Source organism: Myotis daubentonii, chromosome 11 (genome assembly GCF_963259705.1).
Source record: "Myotis daubentonii chromosome 11, mMyoDau2.1, whole genome shotgun sequence".
Lineage (NCBI taxonomy): Eukaryota > Metazoa > Chordata > Mammalia > Chiroptera > Vespertilionidae > Myotis > Myotis daubentonii.
The window spans coordinates 70,852,391-70,862,750 of NC_081850.1; the positions used below are offsets into that span (position 1 = coordinate 70,852,391).

Genomic DNA, 10,360 nt, shown 5'->3' on the forward strand with positions numbered 1-10,360 from the left:
CCCAAAGGCAGGGGCATTCTCCTCTGAGGTTCATAGCTCTATACTCGAGGCCTAAAACTATACCTGGCATGTAGCAGTCACTCAATAAATACTTGTCAAATGCTGGGAAGGGGTGGTTACATTTTACTCTGTCTCTTGTTTTTATGTCTATTTCTTACCTTCTCTATAATGAGCACACACTGCTTTTGTAATATGAAACAATCAAATGTTTCTTCTGTTTGTCTTTCCTTTTACTTTTTGTTTTATGCTAAGATGATCCCAATGAATCTTTCCTGAGTGGCCAGGGAGGGAAAGGCAGTGCCTGGCTCTGCCAAAAGAGAGAAACATGTCTAACTCTGAGAGCTGTTGAGAGAATTTGAAATAACGTGTGGCAAGGGCTGGACACACGTAATACCAACGTGAGTTAACATTTACTGGGTGCTTACCCATGGTCAAGATCCCATTACTAAGCGTTTTTCCACATGGAGGCCCAGTTAATCTTCAAAACAAGCCTACGAAGTGGGAGCCGGTCCCATCCGCATTTTACACTTGGGAAAAGTAAAGCTTGAAGAGATTACGTAACTTGCCCAAGGTCATGCAACTAGCAGGTGGGAGAGTCAGGAAATCAAACCCAGGCCATCTGACTGAGTCCTATGATCAATCAGCACAAAATACTTGCTCAGTAAACACAGGCCCTTTCCCATTTCCGGGTGGTGTCAGCTCTTGCTGAGATCAGTCAACTGCAGGTCATTCCCCCAGGGCTCTAGATGGTCCTAGGAGACTCCTCAGGCTGCTGGAGATGGAGAGAGATAATGAGCCAGCCATGAAAAATAGAGGTTTGTGGGAACGTGTGTGTGTGTGCACGCGCGCGCACGCACAGCCATCACAATATGTTCTGTATGGACACAATGACTAGCAGACCCTAGGAGATTATTATGCACAGAACCAAGGAAGCCACACCTTTCACAATGTGTGGGCAATTCCATACAGCAATGACTCTCCTCCCTCAAAAGCCTCTCAGTGCCCAGCAAGGCTCCACTCGGCCCTTCTACACGTCCTTCCTAAGGCTCCCCTCCCCGCCTTTCTTCCCTTCCCCTCAGCTTTCCCAGGATGGTCCATCTCTTAAAATTCTGCAGCCCAGACTGGGTTCTTTCAGTTATTCTCTGTGTGACCTTGGAAGAGTCCTCAATCCTCTCAAAGTGCCACTTCTATATTTGAAAAACCAGCAGCTCACCGAACACACAGGGACCTAAGACTTCAACTCCTCCTGTGGCTCTAAAACTCTTTTCATTTTTAAAACTTTTAATGATGAAACTCTCCAATCACACACAGAGTCTGGCAAAACTGTGTTGAAGCCCGAAATCTCTGCAACCTGGTTCCAACGATGTCATCAGGTTACCAATCTTCTTTCATCTACACCAGTGATGGCGAAACTTTTGAGCTCGGCGTGTCAGCATTTTGAAAAAACCCTAACTTAACTCTGGTGCCGTGTCACATATAGAAATTTTTTGATATTTGCAACCATAGTAAAACAAAGACTTATAGTTTTGATATTTATTTTATATATTTAAATGCCATTTAACAAAGAAAAATCAACCAAAAAAAATGAGTTCGCGTGTCACGTCTGACACGCATGTCATAGGTTCGCCATCACTGATCTACACCCTCCCTCATCCCAATACCCTATTTTTTTCTGGAAAATTTTAAACAAACCAAACAAATGTAGCATCATTTTATCCATAAATACTTTAACAGGCATTTCTAACAGATTAGGATCTTTAAAAATATATAACATTATCATTATCACCCCTAATAAAAGCCACAATCATTCCTAATGTCAGTCCATATCCACTCAAATTCTGCAACTAAGCAACCTGCACAGTCCCTTAAATGGAATCCTGAAATTCCCACAATTTAAGCAGAATAAGGGGTGGGGAAGGTGGGAGAGATAGACCTTCACAGGGGGTTCATAAAATTGTGGGCACAATTTGAAAATCTTAATTATATCCCTATTCTTCATTGTGTATTCTGAGATCACTGCCCAGAGAAGGGCAGTTAAGTTGTCAAGACCACACAGTAAATAAATGGCAGGATTTGGCAGACCTGTGAAGTCCCAACATCAAAGGATTCCAGTGAAGTCACAGGTAACAAAAGATTTGCTAACGCTGTTTATCATTTGTAGTGTGGATAATGAAATAAAGGCACCTCTGCAGGAATGACCTTGAGTGCACAAATCCCTCACCTCTCCCACCTCTGGCTCCTCCTACTATTGCTGACATGTGGATTGGGTTCTGACCTTGGCTAACAGCTTCTGCCACCATGCCTCACCTGGTTCCTGTGGCAACTCGTGAAATAGGGATGCTGAGTGTAACCACACCTGAATCCCTCTCCCCTGAGGCCCCAGTGGCTGAGTCAGAGGCCCCAAGTCACACAGTTCAGAGGATGCCAAGGCAGGACATGAACTCAGAGCTCCCAACTCCCCGTTTTAGATCTTCCAAGGAGCCAAGGGGCCAAAGTACACAGGTCAGCTCTCAGTATTTCCGGTAAGTTTGTCGAGGTCTGAGGCAAAGCCCGCAGAGCATCAAGAAGAAAGGTAAGGGAATGCTGAGGCAAAGAAAATGAGGGAAGGAGTGTGTGGCAGGTGAGGGGAGAAAAGTCATTTGCTGCATTTCTGAGCCCCTGGCCACGGGTAGACAAGGGACAAGCTGCATGTAGAGGGAGTCCTCCTACCTGGGGCACCTGGGATCTCTCTTTCTCATCTGAGACCTACAGCTAGTGCTGGTTTCACAGTGATCACAGGTGTGAGGTATGGGCAGGGGGGAGTGAGGAGGGTGAAATAATAGGAACATACCCCTTCCTGCAGGACTAGCCCAGGCAAAATGGGAATGCCTCAGTGCTGAGCTTCCCTTTTTAATATCCCCTGGTCCTGTTCTGAGGGGCTCCCCCTCCCAAGCACTTGGGAAAATTCATTTAAAATCAGATGCATAAAACTCAATGTGTTACACTGTACAGGCATGTTCACACTTTAAAGGCAATGCCAGAAGGGGAGGGTATGGCTTCACACACAGCAATCGCTCTGGAAACAGGTAATGTCAGGGCCAGGGTACCAAGGGGTTTGGGCTCAGCAGGGGAACTAAGACCAGAAGAAGGGTCTTTCCTGGTGTTTGGCAATTCAGAATCAGGACAGCTGATTTCTCTAAAGGTTCAGCCACTAACCAGCTGCATAAGCAGAAAACACTACTTCCCCTTTGGGCCTCAGTTTCCTCATCTGCAGAGTAGGGAGGCATAACACTGAATCTGTGGTTCTCCCCACTGAGGGTCCTTCCACACCACCTGAGAAGACTTTGAAAACCACCAGTGCCCAGGCCAACCCCACGCCCTGACATCAGAAACCCTGGGAGGCAGCCTGGGCACTGGGGGGTTGTAAAAGCTGGTGATGCCAAGTGCTGCTGGGGACAGAAACTATTAGACCAAAGGATCTCTCTGGCCCACTAAAGATGAGGTGGCTTATGAACATAGTTTAACTCTTAGCTTCTATATGAACCTGGTCTTCAGTTTCCCTGCTGCACAATGAGCTGTCTGACCCAGTCTGTGCATGGGCTGACCAGGCACAGCCCACGCTCCTGAGCCCCACACCTCCCACCTCAAGCGTGCCTTCCTCTGTACAGAGGGGCCAGGGCGATGCAGCCTCCATCCCCCGTCTGTCCATGCGAATGGCTGCTTGGGGGAATGTGGAAGCTGGGGAAGGAGCAAGAAGCATGTGACAGTAGATCTGTGACCTGGACTCCGCTATGAGCACGGTCTGGCTCCTGTGCGTGGGGGTGCAGGCTTTCCCTGGAGGCTATCAGCTTTTCCTGCTTACAGGTCCAGTGCTTCTGGACCTCCTCTGGCTCTCTCCACCAAGGGGTCATCCAAGTAGGTCACAGAAGAGGAAATCAAAGTGCAAGGAAGGGATGTGAGGTGGTCTAACTCTTCCTCAAGATACACTGTCCACTCTAGACAGACTCCCCAGCAACTCACAAGGAGGAGCCCTACCCGGGCACAAACAGGCCCCATTTTCCGAAGACCAAGCTAGCAAACTGGAAAGAGAATGTGGTTATTGACCAGATGCAGCTACTGTTGACTGAGTCCCTAATGTGAGCTGGAACTGCGCCAGGTACTTCCTACATAGTTATTTTATTGCAATACCCCGATCTTAGTGTGCCCATTTCACAGATGAGCAAACCAAGGGATGGAGAGATGAAGTGACTTGATTTAATTCACACAGCATCTAACTGTCAACAGAAAGTCCAAGCCCAGTCTGTCTGATAATTTGGCTTGAAATGAAAATCAGATCTGCTAGGTCAAACCCTGGTTCCAGGTGAGATGTGTGCTTATTCTTTATCCTCTTTAATCTGTAGGTGATGATCAGCACGCAGAGAGGCAGAGAGGAAGGAGAACACACGGCAGTCACTTCCTCTCGCTCCAAAAAAGACTACTGAAGAGGAAACAGGCACTCGGTACTCAAGGTCACATCTATGCTCTGACCAGCTGATGGCCTGTGGGACTCTGTTTCCTCCTCGGTAAAAGGGAGCTGACAATGCCCACCTCCCAGGGTGGTTGTGAGAATGAAACGTGCAGGCACAAAGCAAGCACCTAGCACAGCGCCTGGCACCTTGAAGGCACCCAGGAACTGCTGGTTTCCTTCCTGCCTTTAAGTGCCCTTAGTCCACAAAACCAAGACGGAGATCTTTGGAAAATCGTGTTGAATAACAAGAACGAAGTTTATTGAGCACTTGCTATACACCAGATCCTGTTCTGAGCACTTTTCACATATGAGCTCATTTAATGACAGATACTCAAACTATCCTAACTTTGTACATGAGGAAGCTGAAGCCCAGAGGCGTCAACTAGTTTGCCCAAGGTCACACAGCCAGTTAGGGGCAGAGGTGGATTCCCACTTAGGTAACCTGACTACTAAAACGGGCTTCTAACCATTGCAATATTCTAGACACCCCGTGAATACAAATGCCAGGGAGAATAGTATTAATGTACGGACTCCTAGAACCTAGCTTTCTCAAGTTGGGAAAATGCAGGAATTCTTTTGGGGGGGTGGGTGGGTAGTAGGAAGTAGGAACTGTAAAAGGGAGGGATAAAAAAGACTTCTGAGTAGCCAGCAAACTCAATCCAACATTTAGAATGAAAGAATAAAGCATGACAGGGGCAGCATTGCTGGATGGGGTTCAGGTAAATCCCTTTCTCCTCTGAGCAGGGATTCTGGATCACTATGGGGTGGGCTGGGAGGAGGGGAGCACTTGTGGGGTCCACATTTCACTTATCTAACAGGTCAGGAGAAACTTTAACAAGATTAACTGCTGCTCAGGGCCTCTGCTCAATGGAGCAAATTGAACCCATTGTTTTCGTTTTCTTTCTCTTTCAAACTGGAGGGTCACTGGGGCGGTGGGGGGAGCAGGGGAAGGGGGCAATTGGGGATGAGGGGCAGGAGTCTGGATCCTGCCTGGTACGGTACAAAAACAAAGGGATGCATCAGAAAACTCCCACCCCAGGGCTTGAAAGACAGCCCCAATCGCCATGCCTGAAGACGGAAGGCTGTGTCTGGGTGGTGGGTCTGCGAGGGGTGAGAGGTGATGGTGTTCATTAGACACGTTCTCTCCATGGTGTAGGGGATGAGGCCGGGAAGTCAGGATGCCTGGGATTAAATCCCAGTTCCTGCCACTGAAGACCTGTCATCCAGGACACAACCTTCCTCTGTTCCCGTCTCTGCCTCCCTATTCAGCCAAAGAGAGAACTGGCGCCTGCAAGCACCCTGATCCCAGTAGCCTTAAAGAATTCCTCAAGCCTAAAGTCCGTCCCTTGTCAGGGGTCATCTGGAGAATCCTTCACTTTCTAACTTTACCTTTGTTTTTGCCGGCACAAGCCTTTCCTTTTATATTTAATATATATCTGTTTTCATATATATATATATATATATTTTTTTTTTTCTCCTTCCCTTTTGGGAAAATAAAAGGCATGTTTTCTGAGTTTCAGAAGCAAACTGCTCCTTCCCTCTGCCTCTCCATACGCCTGTCTGAACTGGTGTCAGTGAAGTTTGAACCGGGGCAGAAATAGCATCCCAGGCAGATCTGGGAGCACGGCCCGCCTACCAGGAGCGGCAAGGCCTGCCTCTGCCAGACAACAGACCCAGTTAACTGCACCGTAAAATTAGACCTTTGCGAAACCCAGTCGAATCCTGCAGCAAAGAGTGAAAGAATGATGTAAGGCAGCCTGGCCTGACAGCGAGGCAGCAACCCTCTGCCTGAAATAGCAGCGCAGTCCCGCTGAGAGATGCCTGCTCTCTCCAGATAGGTGACCAGGGATTCCTAGGAAAGTGGCGACGCCCAGCCTCAGGGAGCCAGCGGAGGTCAGGCAGCACACTGGGCCCTCGGTCTCCAGCAGCAGGAGGAGATGGCTCCGCACCTGCGTCCCCGCTGCCCCACCTGGGCCCTGCCTCTCCCAGCCCAAACTTACAGGAAGGGAGAAGCTGGCAAAGTGCTTCTGCAAAGAACCTCTGTTTGTTTGCTTTTTAATTCAAGGAGAAGCAGGTTCTTTTTCGTCCGACAGTCTCTCCCATGTGGAGGATACACAGAATGAGTCTTTTCTGGCTCAGGGCCAGGTGTTTACACACCGCCGAATCTGGCTCCGACTCAACTAGGGGAGGGGAAAAAATCCACCAGTATCCTCGGGAGAAAAGCTCCTGGTTTTCTGGTGCTACGCTACAGCAGTGCCTTTTTTTTTTTTTTTCCTTTTTGAGAGGAATGTTATTTCCACACATAAAATGGACCAGGCATTTTATACAAGCAATAATAACCTAGCGTCCCCCATCCAATTAAAGTATTTTACTGCACAAATCTTTGTGTGAGAGAGTGACGGAGTGCACAGGAGAACGCGTGTGGATAGAGGCTCCTTGTCTGAATTACAATTGCAAGCACGCTCCTGAGGAATCCCAGGTGTTACATATATGTTTAAATGCATTTACTGCCTTTTCAGTGATGATACCTGTATAACCCTGGGCTCTCCCCTCTGGAAGGGAAGCCTTCCAAATCACTGGTTATGACAGGTAAACACGGGGGAAAAACAGATTCTCTCATCTTTTAAAAATCCTCTCCAAGCAGCAGGCTCTACGCTTCCCCGATGTTCCCAGAGAGAAGTAAACATACCGCAGTCCTGAATTACCATCACCATCATCATCATCATTATGAATAACGTCTCTCCTCTACCCTATATTACACCCGCTCTGGGTGACGAGGGCTTGGGGGCTGAAAGTGAATGAGCTCACTTTCCCTCTCCTTCCTGGGGAAAAAGGAGGAAAAAAATAGCATCCGATGACGTCAGATGTGTGTGTGTGGGGGGGGGGGGAGAAATCACTTTCTAGCTCTTGGTTTGGTAGTAGGAGAATGGGAGCTTTAGGGGCACATTCTTGGCACAGTAGTTGAGTTGGGGTCCCCTGAAATGGGCTTCACGTAAACAGGACAGAGTCAGAGCTACCCGGGAGGGAGTGCACGCCAAGACAGAAAGGAGCAGAGCTGCCGAAGAGCTTAGAGCTTCCCCTTCTAAGAAAGTGTGTGTCAGGGGGTGGGATCGCAAAAACGCTTCCCCACGTTCCTGGCAGCAGCGAAGGGGGAACCCCTTCTCTGGCTTTAAGGCGTCCCAGGACCTGGCAAGGCTGTTTGTGCAGGAAGGGAATCTCCCAGCCAGAAGAGGCAGAACTTTCCTTCTCTCCTCCAGCGCCACCCTACCTCGGTCCCCTGGTTTTATTAAACGCATTGCCACAGACTCATTTTGCGAGGGTATGGATGTTGGAGCACTTCTAAGGTTTTCAACCCTCCGAGAGTGTCCGGTTTCACTCTGGGCTTTGCTATGGAACCGGGAAGGGGACAGAGAGGGAGGGTGAGGAGGGAGAACTCAAAGTCCCAAATGAGAAAAGCACCCCGTTCAGCAGCCAAGTCCGGGAAGACTGGCAGGGTGTGCGTGAGGAAGGTCTTGCCCCAGCCCCGAGGGACAGGCAACAGGCTTTAAAAGCGGGGACATGGATGGCTCTGTGTGTGTGAGTGAGTGAGTGAGTGAGTGAGTGAGTGAGTGAGTGTGTGTGTGTGTGTTGTTTGGCTGGGAGAAAGCGGGTCAATCCCAGAGGCAGAGATCAAGCAGAGAGCAACTTTGGGGCACTTCAAGGACTTCTAAATCCAGGAGATTACAACCACCTCGTCCCTGCAGTCTTTCAGGATAACCGGGTCAAGTGAAGGGGGGTTACCGGGATTAAAAAGTCCAAGAAAGCAATGGTCCCCTAGCCTCTTTTCCCATGCATCCCAATTGGGTCACCCTCCCCTCCATCCCAAACACAGACAGCACTTTGGACCATCCCGAAAAAGGCTTCCGTGCTCCAGGCTCCCAGGGAGCGGCTCTTACTGACTGGCCGCAGGTCTCCGGACCTCCAGGAGCGCTCCCTGCGATCCTCCCCGGGGTTTAGGTGGCAACACCTTTGGAGAGCACCCATTCCTCAGATGGGGCAAAGTGAGCCTGGCAGCTCGCACAGGGTGCCTCCGCGCCTCCGGATGGGCGGCTCCCGCACAGACACACCCGTCCGCCCCGGACCAGCCTGCCGCTCGTGCCCAGGCAACCCCGCGCCCCTGGGGCCGCGGGGCCGGTGCAGCGCCCGCCGGGCGCCCTCGCTTACCTGTGATCACCGCCGGAGATCTCTGGCCCCCCTCCGCTCGCAGCCACACTTGCAGCGTGAACGCGTCCCGGGGCAGCTCCAGGTCGGCCCGCAGGCGCAGCTGCTCGCCTCGCCCGCTGAAATAGAGCGCCCGGCTCGGCGGGCTCGGCTCCTCGGCGGCGCCCCTCGCCTCCCGCTGCTGCCGCCGCCGGGGGACGCGCACGGCTTCCCAGGCACCGCCCGGCGGCGGCGGCGGCGGCGAGGCGCGGCGGCCGCGGGCCGCCCGGGTGGCGCAGGTGGCCGGGCCGGCGGCGGGGCGCGGGGGGCGGCTGGCCCGCGGGTCTCTCCGGGCCCGGCGGGGGCGCTCGGACAGCCCGCAGCCCAGCGCGGCGCTCAGCAGCCCCAGGCGCAGCACCCAACTCCAGAGCCGCATGTCCGACGGTCCCCCCCGCCCCCCCTTCGCCCCTGCACCGCCGCCGGGAGCTGCCAGCTTTGGGAGACTCGGCGCCTCGACTTTCTTCGCTTCTTCACCCTTCTTGGGCGAGCCCCCCCTTTCACTTGCTTTTTTCTTTTCTTTCTCGCTTTCCTCCTCAAGGTGTGTGCTCCACTACCCCCACCTTTGAAAAATACAGCCCAACTCCTCCTGGTTGGCAATTAATTTCTCTCCCTGCTCCTTTATCTGCCTTATCCCCCCTCTTAACAGCTGGTTGCCTTCCTCCTTGTTTTATTTAATTTTATTTTATATGATTTCTCGCTCTACCAAAAAAAAAAAAAAAAAGCTCCTCTAAGACACTGCTCCGCTGAATTCCCTCCCCCCAAAAGATGCTCTAATTTATTTATTTTTTGCGTCCTTTATAACACAAGCCACAGCCCCCTTCTCCCCCCACCGGTCCCCCCTCCCCTCCCTCCTTCTTCACAAAATGAAAGGAAAGGGGGGGAAAATCTCTCAGAAGATGAGTAAACAAGCGTATGCTAATCTGCTCCCGAGCGCTCCACCTTCCCAATTGAATGAGTCCCTGTTAAAACTGCGGGGATCATGACTAATCAATCAGTTTGGAGAGGCCAAGCTACGCAGCCTGCCTCCACTTTGCCGTTTGCCTCTTTCCTTCGCTCCCGCTTCTCCACCCCCCTCCTTTTTTTTTAAAGACAATCTTAAAGTAACAATTTAATGAAATTCTGTACACACCCCCTTATGGTCCTCCCAACTCTCCCCATTCCTGCTCAAAACACACACATTCCTGTTTTTGTTTTGGTTTGCTTGCGTTCGTCCCCTCCTTCATCCCCCCTCCTCATCATTATTTTTAACCCCCCTGGAGGGAGAGGAAAAACAAAACAAAACACCTCTCTCTTCTCCCAGGATCTCCTTTGCACTTTGCTGGTAAACCTCATCCTTCGCTATAGCACATAAAGAGTCTTGAAACTTGATTCTCAGATTTTTTTTTTAAATGCTGTTTCTCCCTTTCACTCTTCTCTCTCTCTCTCTCTCTCTCTCTCTCTCTCTCTCTCTCTCTCTCTCTCTCTTTCTCTCTTCACCCCCTTTCTCTCCCTCTTCCTCTCCCCCTTTCCCTTCTCTCTTGCCTTTCCTATCCTTCCTTCCCTTTCTCCTTCTCAGAATTCCCTTGAAGTTATGCAATGATGAAAGTCCCCCTTCTTCCCTGAACCCCTGTGTTGCTGGCTTCAGCAGGTCCAAAA

At 50.7% G+C, this 10,360-nt stretch overlaps 1 protein-coding gene across 1 annotated transcript in view; it reads right to left on the reverse strand.

Moving 5' to 3' along the window:
* PAPPA (pappalysin 1) overlaps positions 1-9,505 on the reverse strand; it is a 221,475-nt gene extending 211,970 nt beyond the window's left edge. The window contains exon 1 of the mRNA XM_059657843.1: positions 8,690-9,505. Within this exon, the coding sequence (XP_059513826.1) occupies positions 8,690-9,101 (412 nt within the window). The 5' untranslated portion in view covers positions 9,102-9,505. The remainder of the gene's footprint in view (positions 1-8,689) is intronic.
* Between the last annotated feature and the right edge of the window lie 855 nt (positions 9,506-10,360).